Raw genomic sequence first — 23,858 nt, 5'->3', positions numbered from 1 at the left:
ATGATATACTGCACAAACGTCTTAAGGGAATACTCTGTCAATATAATTTCTAATTTTTAAACATTAAAAAATGAAATGTACTATGTTCATATAGATAAAAGGAAATGCACATACACACACCTGACATATCATATTTCACAACACCCAACATACACAGCATTCAAATAGTAAAACTAAAGTACAAGCTATTGCAATATAGATAATATTGACATTTAACAGTTTGCCTATAGCGACGGCACTGAAGGAATAACACAGTCTCTGCCCATACAAACTAGCATTGTCACTACAAATGAAATACAAGGTTTTTTTTTTCCTTTAGCTCAGTTTGCAAAGACTTGATTTGTTCCTGTTGGCAAAGTCAAGACCTCTCCTCCTTCTACACGTTGCTTTGTTAAAATGGGAACTCTCAGGCACTTTCCAAAAGTAGGGCAAGGCTTGAATTCAACAGACCTCAAACTGGCTAAGACAGAAATGACTTTAGCTAGTGCTGCATTCACGTCATATGGGAAAAACAACCCTCCTACAAATTACTCTTAAAAAATACTGTTTACTTGCTTCACTTGAAAAATACTATTTTAAAACTTAGGTTTGGTTGCAGACTGATTTTATGACCTAATGAACTCATGTCACCGACAAGGAAATTGCTTCAGTCAAGATTTGGGGGAAATAATTTCAAAGACAACAAAAGACAATTATCATTTACTTTGCTAGATTTGGTTTGGTGTAAAACATGAACTCAAATAAGTGCATCTGTGTTGCGTGTGGAAAAACATCATCAAGGCAACTGAAGTGTTCAGAAAACTTCAATCGTGGCGTCTTGATGGCTTCGCATGATTCGGTTTCGATTTCAATGTCCCGAGTTATCCCTTTGAGCCGACATGGCATTTCAACAGATATTCCCATATGACATGACTGCAAAATAAGACATGGTGGGCAAGTAGAAGGCTTGAATCACTCTATGGTAATGGAAGCCAGCTCCTTGGCCTGGGCATGCTGCTGCTGCTGCTGCTCTTCTTCAAAAACCTCTGGGGAACTGCCTCCGACACTGTTGTTCATCTTGGTCTCCTCTGTCATGGCGGCCGTCTCATCAGCGTCCATCTTGAGGGAGGCCGGGGCTTCCAGGGGGTCCAGGGGCTCGGGTGAAAGGAAGCCGGTGGAACTCTCACAATTCTGGGTAGAGGAGGAGACCTGGGAGATGACGGGCATCTGGACCGAGGAGGACGACAAGGCTGCGGTGGAGGTGCTTCCCGGGTACAAGGGGTGATGTTCTGTCTCCTCTAGCTCATACTGGACTCCCAGTGCCTCCTCCTCCTCCTGTACCTGGCTCAGGTAGTCGGGCACGAGGAAATCACTGCAGAAACGAAGAGAATGAGAGGAGTTCAATGCCCTTTCATTTGCTACCTTTACGCTGTTTTTTATTTATTTATTTAATCTGTACATGTTGACTATGTAAAATATGTTAGATTAGCTCAAAGATACGTGCCTCAGGATAAGAACAAGGTGCGAGACAGATTTAGGCGTTAGTTTGACAAATGAGCTTTCATACAGTTACAGCATTGATGATCAGAACCTAAATCGGTAGACAGTACAAAAATACTGTCAAATTGTGATGTTCAAAGTCTTCCAGGAATAATAATAATAATAATAAAATAATAACCAAGGAAGTTCTGTTGTCCCTGTTTGTAAGTAGGAAACCTCACATGTGAACAGGCTGCCATGACATTTGGTAGAGTGACAGACTTTAGGAACAAGTTGATCGAACATCATGTTAACAGTAATGTTTGTAACATCATGTCTGACAACCAGGCAGATGTTAAAAATAAAGAGATTAGTCCTTCAACAGGAAATTCATCTGCAACTATTTTGGTAATTGATTTTTGAATATGCCCTTTAAAAGCAAAACTGCCAAACATCATCTAGTTCCAGCTTCTCTAATGTTACAATTAGCTGCTTTTCTTTGTCTTTAATGATCACAGCTGGATATCTTTGGACACAAATAGAAATTTAGGGCATCTGTTTTGTGATGGGCATGTGTTAATGTTCAAGTTGCACTCCTAGTAATTTGGTAGTTTAGTGAATAAGTACTACTTTCACTTTATTCCATGCAGTTTCATCTACTCCTCCATCAGTAAGTGAATCTTTACATTTTCCAGAATGCCTTTCGGCAGACACAAGAAAAAGGTTGTAATGTGTTGTGTTCACTCGAAGGTAAGCATATGGGAACAGAACGTGTTGAAAGTTTGCTTCAGATGAGAGTTATACATGTCAGGGAGGCAAACTAAAAACCACAAAATGTCTTGTGGCTGCAATATATTCTGGTCTATGGAGGCTACTGCTGTAACCAATATTAGAATCTATATATTGCATCCGATGGATTTTTCCCTGTATCACTCAGTTTTAGGGCAAACACTTTTGTTCCACTACTGCTAGGATTTTAACCAGTTGATTTATTTTGGCTATGAAACTCATCATCACACCTGTGGAAGGCCAGACAGGACATGGCTAAAGAGGTTTTGTTTCCCCCGTTATCTCAAAGATATAAGTTGTGTTTCCACACACGGTAATGATTTCAGTACATCAATACGTCTTTTGTTTATAGACAAAAATAAATATTCCATGATCCTTGTGTGTTTGGGTACTTCATTTGTTCCCTACATATTTAGTGCACCAGCGGAGGTGTTAATGTACATGCTTCAAATGATACCAAATTAGAAAAATGCACTTGGATATACAGATATACCCTACACAATTAGAATTCCTCCGACTCTGTCTGTCTCTGGCTCTCTGTAGCAGACGGCAGCTGAATCTGACAAACTGGTCTGCAAATCAACGTAGTTAACATATCTTTTTATGTGCAGACTGAGGATGGGAGTTAAGAGTCCGACTGGATTGCCAGAGAATTTTCCACACTGTTATGATCTCAGGCGAAGACCTTCTACTATAAAACTTTAGAGGAGTCAATGGCCCATTTGAGTCCTGCCGACCTGTGAGGGCTTGAGTTGATTAAGAAGTGGAAAAGTCTGGGAAATAAAAACACTCTTCCACTTTATAAAGACACTGTGTTCTGACTTTCATGAGGCTTTGCAGGCTGAGCTGCTGATAAAAACAAACAACCCACTCTATTTCATTAAAGTTCGGGTAAAAATGCGGCGGCCCACCGGGATTTGTCCCGGTATGCAAGATGGCCGGTACACCACTGCTAGCTAGCAAACTGTAGGCTGTGTTAACTAAGTGTTGTAATTTGGGATTGAGCGGGAGAACCACTGATGCTATGCACTGCAGCCTTATATAATGTTAGGGGAGGGGGTAAGTTGAGAAAGGCTCAGAGCCGTGATATCAGGGCGGCAAACAAATCTGAAACAACAAAAATGATGAAAAACTGTCTAACGGTCAAACTCCACAATTCAGTACTTTATAGTTCAGTCTCTTCACATGTTTTCAGCAATTACTTTCCAACATGACTAATGTACTGTTTTGCAGCTATCCTAAGAATAGGACTTTAAAATTAGTGATTTCAACAACACTGCAGTTATCAGAGGCGCTTTTGAACAGTTGGGTTCTAATATTGGCAGCTGATCATCAGCTGAACTTCCCTCGCTTAACATAGTCTACTTGATGAGAACCCACTTCACCCTTATATCACATTTGTCTGTAAACAGAGCAAAGACGGAGTTAAGGTATTTGCCATCCATGTAACATGTTAAAAGAATATTTCAATTTTTTGGGAAACGCGGTTATTTACGATTTTACATGTATTACCGATAACACTCTTATGTCTGTACAGTAAATATGAATTTACAGTCAGCCGCTAGTTAGCTTAGCTTTAGCATAAAGACTGGAAATGGGGAAAAGGCAATCTTTACAAAAGGTAACAAAAATCGCCAAATTAACCTTAAAGCTCACTAATTAACATGTTATATCTCTTTATTTGATCTGTACAAAACAGATTAAACAAGCGAGATCCAAGGTATCCGTGAGCTTTACAGGTGCTGGCAAGGGTATTGTGTTACTTTTGGACAGAGGCAGGCTGTTTACTCCCAATTCCAATCTTCAAGCAAAGCTAAGCTAACCGGTACATATTTCCATAACAGATATGAGAGTGGTATCAATCTTCTAATCTAACTCTTGGGATGAAAATGAATAAGCATATTTGCCAAAATGTCAATGTATTCCTTTAAATAAGTTAATTAAAGCTTCCCAATAAATACAATCAAATACTTCAGGTACACTTGATCGGAGCATTCAAATCAATGGAAATCATTTTAAAAACCATTCTAAACAACCAAAGTCATAAAAGGAAAACGATCAAATGAACCTCAGGTATTAGAATCTAAACTCAAGTTATTTTCTGATCCAGGTGAGATCTGAGTAAATGATGGGGGTCAGCGCCCCCGGACTCCTCACCTGCTCTGGAAGTAGTTTGCTAGTTCGGATGCCTCATGGTTCAGACTCCTCAGGTGTACAATTAAATTGCCAGAGTTGGTGAACATGGCCCCGCACGTTTTGCACTCGTAAATCCGCGGCTTGCGGATTATGTGTCGGGAGACCCTCATGTGGTGCTTATATTCACCGAAGGACGTGAATGTGGCGCTACAAATCTGGCACCGGAAACAGCGTTTACCTTCGTGCTTCAGCCGATGCATCTTTAGGGAGTAGGCCCGTGTGAACTTTTTCCCACAGCGGTCACACTGGAAAGGCTTAATGCCTGGGATGGGGGGGGGGGGGGGGGGGGGGGGGGGGGGGAGAAGAAAACAAAAGTTCAGCTGATCTGTTCATTAGCTTCACACATGTTAGCATCAGCCTTGTTCATTCATCACTAAACTGTATACACATTGTATGAAAGTACAGCAACCCGCCATCATTTATCCTTTTAAGATTTCCATTAGCAACGGCACTAATGACAACAACAACAGTTTGTTGACTTTTGGTGGATTCTAGTTCACTTTTAAATCCACTTACAACATGTAATTATACTGATATGTGTTAAACTCCCAGTCTAATTAATCTATTATCAAATATTTTATCTGAAAATGAAGTTTCCACTGGCTAAGACAAGGAATAAATTCTGTGATAATTTAGCTAAATAGCAAATATGTAATCTATCTGGAAATGTTTTTTTTTTTCAGTTCTTTGAATATTATTGTTTTTAAGTTTACCTCCTAGAAATAGTTTCTTCCACAAACCATCTACCACAATAGATTCAATGAGGGATTCATAATGATTCACCGTAAGAATTTTTTCACTACATTTGAAAGACAAAATACATATTTCCAAATATTGTAGGCTGTCCACAGTGTTGTACATTTAAATTTCAACTGCAACATTGTTAAAAAGCAGAGTCAAGATGTTAAAACTGTTCTTGTTTTTTGTAAAACAACCAGCTCAGTAATGTTTGACTAATTTTATTAGGAATTATATGTACGACTTCAATGGTACTCCACCAATACAAATTCCACTGCCATTTAAAGGAAAGATCCACATTTCAACATGCATTCCCATACGCGCACACTTTCCCCCACATTGTTATTTAATCTATCCATCAATCCATCTTGCCTTCCTCTCTGACCTTTCTTTTCTGGTTACTGAGTTTGGACAAACAGCCTAAGAAAAATGGTGTTTTCACAATCCATACCAGAGCAATCAAACCCCAGAGTTACTTTGTGTACCATCAGTACACATCAGCCACATCAGGATTTTGTACCCCTTCTATCCCAGGACATTTGCTAGGGTGTCAAACCTGTTTTACAATCCCTCTCAACTTGTGATGTAACTAAACATTTGAAATGTAAGACTACTAAACAGTGTTGTAATATGAGCAAAGAGCACCAACATGGTCATTTGTATAATTTCAGATTGATCTAGAAATAAGCCAGGACAGAACATCCAACATATCCAATAACAGGCATGCTTTGAAAACCTTCCTCAAAACATGAAAGATACAGTCTGTAAACCCTTGGAGTTGTTTTCCTTTATTGACTCACATTGGATGTAAATTGGCTTTTTTACACTAAAAAAAACCTAAAAACATTTCTTTAAAAATTTTAATGTCGAACATCTGACTAAATAGAAAACTCCTACGCTGCAAATTAAAAAGGAACTCATTGATGTTACACATCCAAGTGTGTTTACAGGTGTTGAGAAGTACTGTTGCATATATAAGGAGCTGTGTGAAGTCTGATACGTGATGTGATGTTATCTGAGTCAGTGTAGGTGGGGCTGAGGACTTTGGAAGTTTGAAAAAGGAAAGAAAGCTACATTAGCCACCGCTAGCATATCACACCCTTATATCCAATCTGACTGTTGGTGAGCCAGTTGCATTATTAGGTAACGTAGGCGACGGGTTTTGACAGAATTCCTCAATTTTTACTTTTCTTTTTTAAACGGTCAATTGTGAGTCTGACAATGTTACACGAGCCCAATGCTAAAAATCGGTAAAGTGCTCTTATATTGACCAAATGGATCAACGACTTTTGATATTTGAGTCTGTTTTTAGTGATCAGTGTGAAAAACACAAAAATAAAACCACAAGGTAATGATTAGGGTTGTCAGGCAATTATACCCAACTAGTTACAAGCTTTGTGGTTAATTTATCTAAATGAATCACATATCAATATTTACTTTGGAGAGTGATGAATGAAGATATTTCAAATCAAAAACAGTACATTATCGTGGCACAAGCATTGAATAGAAATATAAAAAAAGGGTTATTAAATAAATCAATCAATCATTTGTTAAATTGTTTAATCATTTGCAGGCGGCTGAGCGGGGCGCACACATCACCAACGATACAAAGCCTGTTGAAAGTCGTCTGTTATGTGGCTGTAACAGTGTTTTTAACTATTTAACATACTATTTTGGAATTCTGCGACACACTGTGTCAGAGGGTCATGTTTGTAAATTCACTTTGCTGGTGTCACTGCTCTCTTGTGGTTTAGAAGTGAAGAGCGCTGCTCTCCAGCTGAAGGGCCGGTTTGTCAGTGTCTGAACCCAGGACAGTGTGGCAAAACGCAATGGTGGGTTATTGGGCAATAGAGGTAGTGTTATTCAACACGCAACAACTTACAGTATCTTTAGTAAATCACTCAATTAACAAAACATAAAGATTATATGCATTATTGTGCAAGGTTTTTTTTAACACGTTATTGTTTTGATAATCAATTAATCCAATTGAACATGTTAATTTGACAGCCCTAGTGATTACATCTTCTGTGAAACAATGCTGTAAAACAATGAGATGAGAAAACGTCCCGTGGTGGGGTGAGTGATGGTGGTTTCGGCATTGCTTTTGACCTATGGTGTTTCAAACTTAAACTAAGAAACATTAGGTTATGTTCCAAAGTTGCCCAAGATCAAAACTCAAAGCTTAATTAAATTTGAGGTTTTCATTTTCTCTATTTCACATACCGGAGTGTATGAGCATATGCTGCTTCAGGTTTTGAATGCGAGTGAATCTGACTCCACAGGTTGGACATTGGAAGGGCCTGTCGGGACCATTGGTGCCGGACCTGGCTGAGGGGCTGATATAGAGGTGGTACGGATACTGAATACCTTCTAACCTGAAACACAAAGAGAAGAAACATCAAAGTGATATTCAGTGGTGGAAGAAGTACTCAGATCTTTTACTTAAGTAAAAGTAGCAGTACCACAGTATAAGTCCTGAATTAAAATTGTTACTTAAAAGGGGGACATATCATAAAAACTCACTTTTCAGTGCTTACGCACATACATTTGGGTATCTGGACTGCCTACCAACCGACAAACTGTAAAATAAGACAACTCAAGTTATTTGTGGGCTGCCTTTGCCATCTGAGTGTCTTCACCCATGGTGAAACGTATTTCCCTAGCAAGCCAAACAGAGCAGACTAGTTTTCATCCGGGAGGTGGGTTTAAAAAGACAGCCATTAAAAAGGAGCGTTTTAGACCATGTACTTGAAGTAGGGATGGTAACGTAGAATAATTTTTTGACCGACAGCCAACCCTCGATGACCAATCATTAACCGTTAACAGACACTGATAGCCACTACTAACACAGCAGCACCCATGCACTAACAAAGTTGCCTATATGCAAACGATAACCCAATGCACAAACAGGTTAATAAATTAGCCATAATTTATTACCTAGGTGCAGTACATGCGGCAAAACAGGCAACCGAGTACCCAGTTCACATTTCTGGCAGAGCTAGCAGGCACGACATTGCCTGCATTAATCGTGGACACAATCAATTCAAAAATCAATTAGTTTAGCTGGGAGGTCGTCAGCTGTGCGTCTGCCTGCCGTAACATCAACTCTGTCGGGGTTTCCACCAGTGTATTGCAAGCCCGGCGACCTACAGTGTGTCTGATGTAACGTATAGAACGTAGCAGTGCAGTGTGTAGATATTTTATTTGTTGTGAATAAATGCTACAACTCCTCAAGTCCCAAACCCAGTTCCAGTGCCATTGCTTTCCACCTGCTAATTAATATATATATATATATATATATATATATATATATATATAGTATATAGTAATGAATATATATATATATATATATATATAAGTAATTAAATATTAGATAGTTAATTAAGAATTAATTAATTATAGTATAGTATCTATATTTAATTAATTATGTATATATATGATAGTATATATATATATAGATATCTATATATAGATAGTAATTGAATAATTATATATATAATTAATAATTAATTTAATTAATTAATATATATATTATATCTATATATATATATAATATTATAGTAATTAATTCATTAAATCATATATATACAGGACTGTCTCAGAAAATTAGAATATTGTGATAAAGTCTTTATTTTCTGTAATGCAATTAAAAAACAAAATGTCATGCATTCTGGATTCATTACAAATTCAACTGAAATATTGCAAGCCTTTTATTATTTTAATATTGCCTGCTATGGCTTACAGGCTTAAGAAACTCAAAATCCTATCTCTAAATTATTAGAATATCATGAAAAAGTATACTAGTAGGGTGTCAACGAATCACTTGAATCGTCTAATTAACTCGAAACACCTGCAAGGGTTTCCTGAGCCTTGAAAAACACTCAGCTTGGTTCAGTAAACTAAATCACAAGTATGGGGAAGACTGCTGATCTGACTGCTGTCCAGAGGACCATCATTGACACCCTCCATCAGGAGGGTAAGACACAAAAAGAAATTTCTCAAAGAGCAAGCTGTGCACAGAGTGCAGTTTCAAAGCACATCCACAAAAAGTCTGTTGGAAGGGGGAAATGTGGCAGGAAACGCTGCACAACCAAGAGAGATGACCGCAGCCTTAACAGCATTGTGAAGAAGAGTCGCTTCCAGAATTTGGGGGAGCTTCAAAGACAGTGGACTGAAGCTGGAGTCCAGGTATCAAAAGCCACTGTTCACAGACGTGTCCGGGAAATGGGCTACAATAGCCGTATTCCCATGGTCAAGCCACTTCTGAACTCAAGACAACGGAAGAAGCGTCTGACTTGGGCTATGGAAAAGAAGCACTGGACAGTTGTAGAGTGGTCCAAAGTCCTCTTTTCAGACGAAAGCAAGTTTTGTATTTCATTTGGAAGTCAAGGCGCCAGAGTCTGGAGAAAGGCTGGAGAGGAGCAAAATCCAAGTTGCTTGAAATCCAGTGTGAAGTTCCCACAGTCAGCGATGGTTTGGGGAGCCATGTCAGCTGCTGGTGTTGGTCCACTGTGTTTCATCAAGCCAGAGTAAATGCAGCTGTGTACCAAGAGATTTAGAGCACTACATGCTTCAGTCTGCTGAAAAGCTCTATGGAGATGAGGAATTCATTTTCCAGCATGATCTGGCACCTGCCCACAGTGCCAAAACCACCAGTAACTGGTGTACTGACCATGGCATTACTGTCCTCGATTGGCCTGCCAATTCCCCTGACCTGAACCCCATAGAGAATATGTGGGGTATTGTGAAGAAGAAGCTGAAAGACACCAGACCCAACAATGCTAATGAGCTAAAGGCCGCTATTGAAGCATCCTGGGCATCCATAACACCTCAGCAATGCCACAGGCTGATTGCCTCCATGCCACGCCGCATTGATGCAGTAATCCGTGCAAAAGGATTCCCAACCAAGTACTGAGTGCATTAATGGACATTTTCAAATGTTTGATTTTGTTTTGCTGTTATAAATCTTTTTTTTTTACTTGGTCTGAGGAACTGGTTTTGAACTGGTTTTGAGTTTTCTTAAGCTGTAAGCCATGATCAGCAATATTAAAAGGCTTGCAATATTTCAGTTGATTTGTAATGAATAATGAATGTTTTTTAATTGCATTACAGAAAATAAAGAACTTTATCACCAATATCCTCCTATTTCTGAGACAGTCCTGTCTATATGTGTTGTTTTTTTTTATTTGTTTGTTGGTTGGTAGTGAGAAGTAGAGCGCGATGAGAGAGAGGAGATGAGAGACAGACAGAGAGAGAGAGAGAATTGAGAGTTACCTCCCCTTTTTTCGATAGATGTATTGGATTTTCGAGATTGACGTTAGTACAGAGATAGAGGACAGAGAGGAGACAGAGAGCGAGATTGTTTTACCGTAGCTCGAGAGAGGAGATCGAGAGATTTTTTTACCCCTCTTTGAGTATGATTTTGATTGAGAGAGAGAGATGAGAGATTGAGAGCGATGTATTGAGATAAGAGATTGTAATGATGAGAGACGAGAGAGACAACTACAGAGACATAGATCAGAGAGAGAGAGAGGATTTGGAGAGATAGTAGAGAGAGAGAGAGAGAGAGAGAGAGAGAGAGAGAGAGAGAGAGACAAGATATTAAACACAGATAGATGAGAGAAAGAAAAGAGAGAGAAAGAAAAAGAGATAGAGATAAAGAAAGAGAGATAGAGAGAGAGATGAGAGAGAGATAGACAAAATAGACATAGAGAGAGAGAGAGAGAGAGAGGGGTTCTTTTTTTTCTTTTTTTTTCTCCCTTTCTTTTTTTTTTTTCCTCCCCTTTTTTTCCTCCTCTTTTCTGAGATGAGTTATCACAGACATTATATGACGAGAGAGAGATACACAAGACATTGCTATTGACACAGAGACGTAGATGAGAGAAGACAGACGACACAGGATTGAGGAGAGATGAGACAGACATGGTAAAATAGAAGAGGAGACAGACAGACACAGAGAGAGAGAGAGATGAGACAGACAGACACATGAGAGAGAGCGAGAGAGAGGGAAAGCGCTGAGGAGATTTGATGAATATCAACACACACACACACAGAGAGAGAGAGAGACGAACACTATTGAGGAGAGAGAGAGAAGAGTACAAAGACAGACTTATTGACATAAAGTACAGAGACATCCCAGAGATGATCCGATAGCATGTAATTGAGAACACAGAGATAGCAGAGAGAGTATTTGAGAGATACGGTAGAGAGAGACCCGATTTCCTTTTTTGCTATCGAGATGCTGAGTGAGAGGATAGAGATGTAGAGTCGGATTCGATGATCCTATGAGTCGAGAGATGAGAGAGATTTTTTGGGGAGAGTATGACACAGATAATCCCCAGAGGATGGGAGAGGAACAGAAGAGAGAGAGACAGTCAGATTCACCCCTATCGATTCCTGCCAGATCCCGATGATCTTTGATGAGATGATTATTGATTATTTATGACCCCCCGATTCGCCCAGACACACCCCAGTACCCATGAGTATCCCCGATTGATTTTTACTGAGAGACTGAGACAGTTGAAATCTATTCCGATTTGATTCTGAGAGATTTGTAAGTTCCTCAGACCGACACAATCAATGATCATGTATGAGACCCCACTTTTCTCTAGAGAGAGTGACCCACAGACTACGACACACAGATCTGAGATCATCGATGAAGTGTCCTTGACCCGATGTATCTGCAGTCATAAGAAGTTACGCGATGATTGAGACCGTATGATGAGACAGAGTTATGACGATCATTTCCTTCTCGTGATTCAGTAGTAGAGAGAGACTTGATCCGAGATGTTATGTATTGAGTATGAGAGAGACATCGCACGATTTTGAGATTGATCACCCCTTGATGACATGTATTCGACCCTGTTTACGATGAGGACTCCCCAGCGATATGAGAGAAGACGATTTGATTTCCGGATGAGAGACCGATGAGTTAGATATTGAGAACACCGCGCACCAGCACGACTTCTACCTCGCACCGATTGTCCCATTTGATGCCCGACCTGATGTCGGAGTTTACATCGGATTCCTAGATTGGGAGATGTATGACATTGAGGACTATGAGATGATATATATATATAGGTATAGAGACAGAGAATATGTAGAGATGACATAGTGGATTTGTTCATCATGATTTTTCTTCGATATTCATTTGTCACTGTCACCCCCGATGAGGATTTATTGACTGACCAACCCGACTTATGACCACTACCGCCATGGCCGTAGATGAGACACCGATTACAGAGGAAGAGAGGAGAGAGAGAGGGAGATAAGAGAGAGAGAGAGAGAGAGACAGAGAGAGAGAGAGACGAATCCCCTGAACCACCATGACGAAAACACGACGATCGAGTGCCAGTCACAGGATGAGTCCGCACCGACCGGAAGGCAGGCAGGGAGAGAGAGGAGACAGGCAGCAGGAGAGAAAGAGAAGGAAGTGCAGTAAACTGAGAGATATAGAGAGAGAGAGAGAGAGATGAGAGAGAGAGAGAGAGATAATGCAGGCATGAAAGAGAAGAGATGAAGAGAAGGCAGCATGAAAGAGAGAGAGAGAGATAGAGAGAGAGTCAAGTCAGGAAAGAGAGAGAGGAGAGAGAAGGCAGGCAGCTCAAAGAGAGGAAGGCAGGCATGAGGAGACGATTTCACCTTCGAGAGAGAGATATGAAGGCAGGAGAGAGAGCTTTGTTTTACGACCCTAGAGAGTGTTTTCCTATGAGAGAGAGAAAGAGGAGAGAGGCAGTCATTTCCCTCTCCGTTTCTGTATTATATATTGCGAGACCCCCTCTCAGTACATGTTTAAGTCCTCATTTGCATTATATAATATAGATTATGGGAAATTGAATTGGCCATCGCTTATCGCCGTAATAGGGTTATCTGTAGTACCGAGACACTATATATAGAGAGATACAGAAGGGCCATTCATGGACGACCCACTTGAGTCGATATTTGAGTGAGATATTACGATAAATCATAGGAACTTTCATTCAGTCTATTTATGATATATTGATTGATGAGATGTAGTATTAGACCCCTGGATTGATAGACACTAATCTCTGACCATTTCCACTGCATCCCCCCTCCCGATTTGTGCATCCCCGACCTATTACTCATAATAATTCAGGTCATGAGAAGAGAGAGACGTATCTAGATAGAGATACTACGCACGATCTGATTTGCATTTCCAGTCCAGCGATTCCCCCCGTTCTTTTTTTTTTCTCCTTCCCTCCCCCCCCCCACCCCCTACTTTGATAGATATTTTTTTTTATCATTTGTATAGATATGACATCACCTCAATTTTGTAGTCCATGTCTCATCAATAGTACCTTTTTACTAGATATATAAGGAAGGAAGATAGATAGATATGAATGTCATTCATTATATATATACAACTGATGATTTTCAGACTTCTTACTCTTTCCACATGTATCTAGTGATGAATTCAGGAAATATGACTTTTTATCTTGTACACGATATAGATATTCAGAGTCCACCCTTTCAGTTTAGACTGAGATGATACTACTCATGAGACTTACACACCCGAGCCCCCTTCCTCCCCCTGCATTATCGATGTTGAGTAGTAAGTTCAGGTCAGTTCGCATCAGAGATTTTACTTATATATATGGACCCCGTAGGACCTACTATTATGATCACTAGATATTTTATAGATTATCCGACGGCATAGTATAGAGGAGATATGAACTATTTTCTTATATATACTTGACTATCGATTATACTCGTATCACTCTATATGGCCAGAAATATGCCACTATATATTCCCATAGTCTGACTTATCCCCGTTATGACTATACCTTCATCTTATACCCCGTATGATTTGATTATATCCTTCATATATATATAAATTCATTGTCATTATATATAGATATAAATTGAAGGCATCGCATGGCTCCGTACTTGACTTTCTCTATTGACGTATTGTTTGTAGTGACCCCAGAACCCATACAAGACCCGACACGCAGACGAGACGATTATGTATCTAACATACAAGGCATGCAGCACCGATGTGCAGAGGTGGGATGAGAGAGAAGAGAGAGGAAGGCAGGCAGGGAGAGAAGGCAGGACAGGCGAAGAGAGAGAGAGAGAGAGAGAGAGGAGGAAGGCAGGAGAGAGAGAGGAGAGAGAGATGCATGTATGATGACTCTCGACTTGACGTGGACCCGAGAGCAATTTCTTTTTATGTATCCCGTCCCCAGAGAGAGAGTATGATGCGCACCCGACGAAGAGAGATGCGAGGATGAGATGAGTCGAGTCCGAGATATGGAGATGAGGGGTCGTGTTGCCGCCCCCCATCGACAGGACGCTGAGGACATCTATTCCCTCCCTCCTCCCTCCTTTTCTCTCTCTGGGAGATAGATAATTCAGTCAGTCAGTATATAATAGATATAGAATATAGAGAGATAATTTACAGGCAGGAGATAGATATATAGAGAGAGAAGGGTAGTGCATGCATTAAAGAGAAGAATATAAGGCCATTCATATTATATATGATATAGTGATATAGCTAAGTCATGCGGATAGATAGAGAGCTAGACTAAGGCCTTATATATATAATATATATATATTTAGTAATGAAGTATAATATATAGATATAATATATAATTCATTATTAGAATACCATTATATACACAGAGATATATACACATATTAGTGAATGAATTATATAGTATAGATAAAATCATTTCATTATATATACATGAGAGAGAGAGAGAGAGAGCGAGAGAGAAGAGAGAGATGACACACACAAAAAACACACAGAGAGAGATGAGAGAGGAGAGAAGAGAGAGAGAGAGAGAGAGCGAGAGAGACAGAATGAGAGACACACCACAGAGATATATATATATATATATATATATATATATATATATACTTATATATCTATGTGTGGGGTGTATTCTCTATATATATATCTATTCTATATAATATATATATCATTTTATTTTATATATATATATATAGAGATATGACTGAATTATCAGATCTTATATCTATATCGAGCTATATATAGATCGAATGAATGCAGAGAGAGGAGAGAGAGATGAGAGCGAGATGAGGAAGGAAGGAAGGATAGAGGAGAGGAGAGAGAGAGAGAGAAAGAGAGAGAGAGAGAAGGAATGAAGGAGAAGGAGAGGAGAGAGAGAGAGAGCAGGCAGGCAGGAGAGAGAGAGAGGAGAGAGAGAGAGGAGAGAAGGAAGGAAGGAGAGAGAGAGCAGGAGAGAGAGAGCAGGCAGGCGGAGAGAGAGATCGGAATGGGGGGGGGGAGAGAAGGAGAGGATGCGAGAAGGAAGAAAAGGCAGGCAGGAGAGATGAGAAGGCAGCAGGAGAGGAGGAGAGAGAGAGAGAGGAGAGAGAAGGCAGCAGTAGAGAGAGAGGATGAGAGAGAGAGCAGAGAGAGAGAGAACGGAAGGAGGAGAGAGAGAGAGAGAGAGAGAGAGAGGAGAGAGAGTAGGGCAGGCAGGAGAGAGAGAGAGAGCGAGAGAGGAGAAGAGGCAGGCAGGAAGAGAGAGAGAGATAGGAGGAGGGAAAAGGCAGGAAGGAAATGAAGGAGAGAGAGAGAGAAGAGCAGGCAGGCAGGAGAGAGAGGGAAGAGAGGAGATAGAGAGAGAGAGAGATAGAGAGAAAAGGCATGAGGAGAGAGAGAATTCAGGCATGAAAGAGAGAGGAGAAGAGAAGAAGAGTAGAGGAAGGCATGCAGTGATGAGAGATGAGAGAAGAGAGAGAGACGAGAGATAGATAGAAGGGAAGAGGAGATATAGATATATAATATATATAATTGAATTAATAGTATATAATATTAATAAAATGAATGTAATTAAATATATATTATATATATAATTCAGTAAGGTAAGAGAAATATATATAATAATAATTAAATATATATATTAATTAATTAAATATATATAATATATATATTCATTCAGGTAATATATATATATATAAGATAATATATAATATATCTAAAATTCATTCATTATATATATAATTCATTCTTATAGAATATATATATATATATATATATATATAATTCAATTAATTATATATATAGTATAATATATATATATAAGATATATTGAATTATATAGTTATATATATATATATATAAATATTCCACTTCAGGAGAGAGAGAGATAGATAGAAAAGGCAGTAAATGAAAGAGCGAGAGAGAGAGAAGGAAGGAAGTAAAGAGAGGAAGAGAAGGCAGTAAGGAAGAGAGAAGAAGGCAGGAAGAAAGAGAGAGGAGAGGAGGAAGGCAGGAAGGAAAGAGAGAGAGAGAGAGAGAGAGAGAGAGAGTAGAGAGAGAGATGAAGGCAGGAAGGAAGGATAGGAGAGATAGCGAGAGCGGGAGGGAGAGAGATAGAGACAGAGGGCAGGAAGGAAGGAAGATAGATAGAGAGAGAGATATAGATATATATATATATTATATAGTATATATATATATATATATATATATATAGATTATATATATATATTTCATTAATGAATTATATATATATATATATATATGTCATTAATGAAGATATCATATATATATATATATATTTCATCACATGAATTATAATATATATTATTTCATTAAGGAAGGATAGAGAGAGAGAGAGGAGTAGAAGGAAGGAAGGAAAGATATAGAGATAGGAGAGAGGAGAAGGAAGGAAGGAAAGATATAGAGAGAAGCAGAGAGAAGGAAGGAGGAAAGAGGAGAGAGAATGAAGGAAGGAAAGAGAGAGAGAGAGAGATAAGGAGGAAGAGTAGAGAGAGAAGGGCAGGAAGGAGAGAGAAGAGAAGGCATGAAGGAGAGAGAGGAAGAAGGGAAGGATGAGAGAGAGAGGCAGGAAGTATATATATATATTAATCATTAATTAGATATAAGTAATTAATTAAGTATACTATATTAATTCATGTAATTATAGAGTAGATTCATTAATGAGATATATAATAATCATATTAATATAATATAGAATTCATAATTATATATATAGAATTCAGTCATTATAATAGAAAGCATTATATTAGTATATATAAGTCAGAATTAAGTATATATATTCATTAATTAAATATATATAATTCATTAATTAAATATAATATATATATTCATTAATATAATATATATATATATATATATATATATATATATTTTCTCTCGTGGGATCAATAAAGTCTTATCTTAACCAATTATAATATATTATCAGTTGATTATATTTAGTTTTATTGATCTGAATCTGTAAAGTAACTGGTACCTAAAAGGTTCTAAATTAATGTAGTGAAGTAAAAAGTACAATATCTTCCTCTGAATTTTTGTGGAGAATATAAAGTTGCAGAAAATGGAAATACTCAAGTAAAGTAACTCAATATTGTACTAAGTAAATGTACTTAGTTACATTCCATCACTGGTGATATTCATATAGGGACAGCTTCATCTTTCAATTACAGTGAGAGCACACACAAGCTCAAATACTTAAATGAACGCCTATTTTGACAGGTTAATAAAGTAATTCTTCAAGACTAATCAGCTCGTCTGTAGAGTTTTAAGGAGGAAAAAAATGTCCATTAAGATTATGTCAATCGACTGGTGTATTTTAAAAAATAGTTTTTGTCAGATGTTTTAGAAGATTTGTTTAAAACTGAAGTGTAGGTGGTGATGCATCAGAATGTTTGACGTTCAAAGACTTCCAGTGAGATGCCACGTTAGCATTCACTACAAATGTATCACTCATGTTTGTGCTCGAGGCTTTTATAATATGCAACCAGCATTATATTATAGTGCATCATGTCTTTGACATTTCAACATGACACTTAAATTTATTATCCAAACAGATGTGGTCCAGACATCCAGTTGAGTTCTACGTCTCTATATTCTTTACTGCTTATGACGTGCCTTGCTGCAAGTTGGAACAAATCATGATACCTTTCATCATCTTCTGTGTGTCCTCCAGTGTTCGAGGTGCCCTGCATTGACGGCAAACCCTCAGACACTCCCTCATCCATCGATCCTGGAGAGGGGAAAAAAAGGTTACTTATATGGTAGCTGGTAGTTTAGATTCCAATTCCCTGTGCTATTCAAAAGTTTAGGAAAACTGAGGGTATTTCCCATTTCTCTTTAATTACAGAAGAGCAGAAAAGTTTTTCAAACAGCATTTGGGCCACTGGACAATGAAGCTTTCCAATGAGACCAACACAAATGTAATTGGGTAGGCAGCTCAATAGAAATAAAGCAACAGCTTTGTTTTTGCTTTGCAGGCCAGAACTAGTGATCCCTAGTATTATTTATAAAAATGTAATTAATGTTATTCATTAAACAAAACCCTTGGATGGTTTGGACACTTGCTAGATAGAAACTTGGAAAAATCAACAGTGTTTACACAGAATCTTTAATTTTAATATTTTTAACAGTATGCTTCACTTTAACAAGACAAAGCTGCCATTACTCTAAACTCTAATATAGAGGCTGTCAATCAAGAACAGGTATTTTTCCTGTTAACATACAACATTAGGTAGTTAGCTAATAATACCCCTTTGCATTTGGAGGGTTGCAGGTTAGAACAGAAGGTAGTAAGTAAGTCGGATATGCTAACGTTTACAGCTCATGTTAGTGCAGACAAACAGTGATTAATCCATTCTTTACAATATTGCTCTTGTGGTTTTGGAGAGGCTAAAAGAGACACATCCCTGAAAACTCTTTAAATACAAGAAGTAATGCTCTTAGTACAGCAGCATGCACACTGCTTCATGATGACAAATTCAAAGACTGACACACCTGATGTGCCTTTTTAATGCTGCTAAGCTAGGATTGGACATTGGTAGCGAGGTTAAGGAGTCGATTCTAAATGCTGTGGATCTTTTGGGAGAATGGCCCCACCTATTGAGGAGGACTGTGGACTGATGAGGAGCTCCTCCTGGACCTGTTCACTCCCTGGCACCGTCTGCTGGTCACTCAGCGAGCTCTGGGAGGCACTGACCGGCTGCGAGGACGCTTCTTGGACCTCCTCATCACTGAGACGCTCCACCTTCACCCTCACATCTACCTCCTCTGCCGGCACCGGTGACGACACCGCCTTGGAATTCTCGCACGTTAAGAAGTCACTGAGCCGCCGGCCGACTACCCCTTCTGAGGTCCCTGGGGTGCCCTGCTCTAAACAACGAGGGCTCTCAGGGAGCTTTGATTTGTCTGAGTGGAACCTCCGATCGATACCGAATGGGAAAGTCCATGGGAAGGCCAGGGAGGACTCCACAGGCTGGGCTGTGCCGTCTGAGAATGAAGGGGATGGGTTTGGGATCTGAGGGGAGGTGGTGACCATCTGTGTAGTGCATTTAAGCGGACTCTCAGGTGATGCCATTGTTACAAAACTTTTGCGTTTCCGTCGCGATTCGCGGCATATAGGAACGTTTCTCTCCATCACGCTGCAGTCAGATGACACAGGCGACACGCTGCCGTCTAATGGCGTCAGCGCACAGTTTGATGAGGCGCTCTCTGGTGCCGATTCATGCGGTTTATCTGCCATTATGTTGTTATTGTTGCTGTTGTTACCCGGGGTCCACAGAATACTAGACTTCATGAACTCTGAACATGTGCTAGCAACAGTAAACATCTGCATGTAACTTGCAGCTGCCAGAACATCAATGATATTCTCTGTGCTAATAGAGAGGGTAGATGTGTATGCAAATTCCAACAGAGGAGCGAAGCCACTAACGGTCACGTGATGAAGGTCCAACACAAACTTGTCCTCCTCCTCTGGCCGGCCCACCAGTTTTGTGCGGAAGAATTCACTGCAGCAGGCTTAGGACAACTTTGTGGGCCAGGAAGAGCTTGTCCTGGACCCGAATGGTGACATCACACAAGTGACCCTGGTTGCGTAGAGCGTTGAGCTTCTCGAGCATCTCCTGGCTGTGAGAGGTCGAGCTGTGGGTGAAGGTTTTGACCCCCATGTTGGAATCAGTTTATGAATGTGTACAGGAAATACGTCCTGCAGAGGGATAAAAAAAACAAAAGAACACTTTTTTTTAGTTGGCAAAAGCTAAATCATATATGAGCTTTATCTCAGGAAGGAAAATAAAACATTCAAATTTGTGTCAAGTACTTTATATCATTATTGTTTGTATATAGCAAAGGTCATGTCTTATGATAACTAAACAACATCCAGCCTTAGCAGTTAAACAATCAGGTGTGAAATAACAGGTGGACTCTCACTGAACCACTCCATTAGAAAGCAATAGATACAAAGACAAAACAAGACATCAAATACCACACTACAAAACACCAGTCGCATGGAAAAGATGGGATCAAAAAAGGCAAGCGCATTGTGTAAGGTAGTGGTTTTAGGTAGATAAAAATACTAAGGTTCTCTCTGAGGGGGAAGCACGGTAAGGGGGGGGGGTGAAAGCAGGGTAGGGAGCACGGAGGACAAAATGCTGAGTTATGTAACAACAATCAAAGCAGATGCGCAGCGATGCAAGCCAGACCCATGTGGAGGCCAGTGCACTACAGGATGCTCAGCAGCTGTCTGAGAGACATGTGGATTCTCTGAGGCATGAGATTTTCCATCAAACAAAAGCTCAAGTGAAGGGGCTCTCGCAGGGAGAGCGCGCTGCGCTTCCTCACACACACACGCTCTCTCACACACACAGACACACAGTGAATTATAGACCTGGACTGTGGAGGTGCAACAGGAGAGTACCTAGCCTGTACCAGCAAACTGGGCTAAGAGAAAAGAAAGAGAGCTTAAAATTCCAACATGGGAGTTTCTAAAGGCTAAAATATCTCCTGTAGGAGAATAACTTAGCTCCATGATCTCTATTAAGTTATTCCTTACAAAAAGGAATGTGTAGTGAGGGGAAGATATAATATAGAGATATAGAGATATAGCGAGAGAGATATATATATGATATAGATAGAGAAGAAGAGATAAGAGCGAGATATGAGATATAGAGAGAGAGAGAGAGATATGATAGAGGTAGAGATATAGAGAGAGAGATGAGAGAGGACACCACATATAGAAGAGGATAGAGATAACGCATTATGTATATGGTATGATGTGGATATATATACACATACAGACAGAGAGAGAGAGAGAGTGACTACAGACATAGAGAGAGACGAGAAGAGAGCGACACACATGACAGAGAGAGAGAGAGAGACAAGAGAGAGGAGAGGAAGACAGAGAGAGAGACACAGACAGGAGAGAGAGAGAGAGAGAGAAGAGAGAGAGAAAAGAGAAGAGACAGACAGGAGAGAGAGACACATACAGACAGAGAGACAAGAGAGAGACAGAGAAAGTATCGAGAAAGATAGAAATAAGAAAGAAGAAATATTAAGTAGAGATGGTATAGAGAAATAACACAGAAAGAGAAAGAAGAAAGAGAAAAGGATAGAGAGAGAGAGAGAGAGATGAGAGGAGAGAGAGAGATAGCGAGATGAAAGAGAGAGACAACAAGAGAGACAGACAGATAGAAGAGATAGAGGGGAGGTGAGAGAGAGAGAGAGGGGGAGGGAGGGGAGGGAGCACCCCCCAGAGAGAGTAGGAGAGAGAGAGAGAGAGAGAATAAGAGAGAGAGAGAGAGAGAGAGAGATATAGAAGAGAGAGACAGACACAGAGAGGACAGACAGAGAGGAGAGAGAAGAGAGAGAAGGGTAGGAGGGAGGGGAGAGAGAGAGGGAGAGGGGAGGAGAGAGAGAGGGAGAGAGAGAGAGAGAGAGAGGTAGAGAGGGAGGGGAGGTGGAGGGAGAGGAGAGAGAGGAGAGAGATGAGAGAAGAGAGAGATATAGATATATATAAGATAGAGAGAGATAGAGAGATATGGGAGGTATGGAGGTGAGGATAGATAGAGAGGATGGATATATATATATAGATATATGTTATATGTATGTATGTGTATTATATAGATATTATCTATATATATATATATATAGATATATATCTATATAGATATAGATATAGATATATTATATATTATATGTATGTAGGATGTATGTATTATATATTATATATTATATATAATATATATATATATATAGATATATCTATATATGATATATATTCTATATATACATACATACACATTAGATATAGACAGCACACATATAAATATATGTATATATAATATATATATATATTATATATTAATATAATAGCTATATAATATGTGTATATAATTATATATGTATATATCTATATGGGTGTGTATATATATATATAGATGTGTGTGTATATATATATATAGATATATGATGATATATATATATATATGTGTGTATAGATATATATATATATATATATATATATATATATATATATATATGTATATCTATATATATATAGATATATATATATATATATATATATAATATATATATATACACACATATATATTACACAATATACACAACATATATATATACACAATAATACACATACATACACACACACACATACATATATATATATATATACATATCAGTTGATGATAAAAGACCAGAGAAAAACAAAAAATGTAGCTTCTCAAATGTGAGGATATGTTGACTGTTTTTGTTTAGTTCATTGTACACTGAACACCTTTGCTTTGTTTTCTTCTTCGAGTCAGACAAAAAAGCTATTTGAAGACATGACTGGGCCACTTGTTATTAGTTATAAATATGTTGTATACTTACAGAACAATTTATTGATCAATGATTACGTAACTAAGAGTCAGCAACAACAACAGTTACAAACTACTCCAATATTCATGATGGCGATAGGGCAGAGGAGGCGTAGCATTCAACCTGGTACTTTCACGTACGCGAGCAAGTGACCACAAGCGTTGGGGTTAAACAGATTGCCCAGGGCTGCATGCATAAAGCAGAAAGGCTGTATGTATGCAAGGGGCAAAGTTTTTAGTGATGCTGAACAAACATGTTTGCAACAACAATCACCGTTTAGCAAACACTAGCTAAGTGTCAAGCTGATGCATCAAGTCAGCCAGGAGATGAAAAGTGCATCCGATTTTAACTGTCAAAATAAAAGACAGGTGCCCACAACAATGATTTTTAGCCTGGTATGTTATTTTATTTAAAACTAAGAGTCTTTCTTAATAAATCCATTACTATACACGAAACATAAACTATTTATAAAGCAGTAGAAAAAAGTAAGTAATTCCTTTTACCCCATTTATTTTGAAGGCAAATTTGCCATATTTCCGGTTAAACCGTGGATAACCCTCGACGCAGATGCTGCACATTAGCTAAATAACGTTAGCTACGAAGCTAGCGCCAGCCGACAAAACACAGTACTGTTAGTTGGTTCCTTTGCCCTTATCAATACGTAGACAACAAGGTAGCCGTATTAAAGTATACACAGTAGGGTTACAGTTATGCTACAGACTGTCCGAAGATAATTTACCTTCTGGGATGAGGCCCGTGATATCGGCTGGGCCTCGGGATGCAAACAGCTCAGCTGACACAAAAAGCAGCGTTTGTCTGAGACAGCGGTGCGCCCTGCCGCTTCGCTCCGTTCATTCACATTCCCTACGCTTCTCAGGCAGTTGTCAGCCTGCCACCCGCCAAACTCACAGATGATTTAACGCTCACATGAATACACAGCACAACAGGCTGAAGTTAAAAGTTTTCGAGGTGCTCTTTTCATTCCTTTGTGCTCCCCCTGTCTTTTCTGCGCTCTATTTGTATCCCCACAATGCAACGC

At 39.1% G+C, this 23,858-nt stretch overlaps 1 protein-coding gene across 1 annotated transcript in view; it reads right to left on the bottom strand.

The window, feature by feature from the left end:
• zbtb44 (zinc finger and BTB domain containing 44) overlaps positions 1–23,858 on the bottom strand; it is a 25,557-nt gene extending 1,699 nt beyond the window's left edge. Inside the window, 7 exon segments of the mRNA XM_029446187.1 lie at positions 1–1,351; positions 4,405–4,705; positions 7,405–7,556; positions 18,095–18,179; positions 19,046–19,964; positions 19,966–20,150; positions 23,559–23,858. The exon segment at positions 1–1,351 is cut by the window's left edge and continues 1,699 nt beyond it. Of these exon segments, the coding sequence (XP_029302047.1) occupies positions 952–1,351; positions 4,405–4,705; positions 7,405–7,556; positions 18,095–18,179; positions 19,046–19,964; positions 19,966–20,112 (2,004 nt within the window). The 5' untranslated portion in view covers positions 20,113–20,150; positions 23,559–23,858 and the 3' untranslated portion in view covers positions 1–951.

This window comes from Cottoperca gobio, chromosome 13 (genome assembly GCF_900634415.1).
Source record: "Cottoperca gobio chromosome 13, fCotGob3.1, whole genome shotgun sequence".
NCBI lineage: Eukaryota > Metazoa > Chordata > Actinopteri > Perciformes > Bovichtidae > Cottoperca > Cottoperca gobio.
This window is presented reverse-complemented; position numbering and strand designations above follow the sequence as displayed.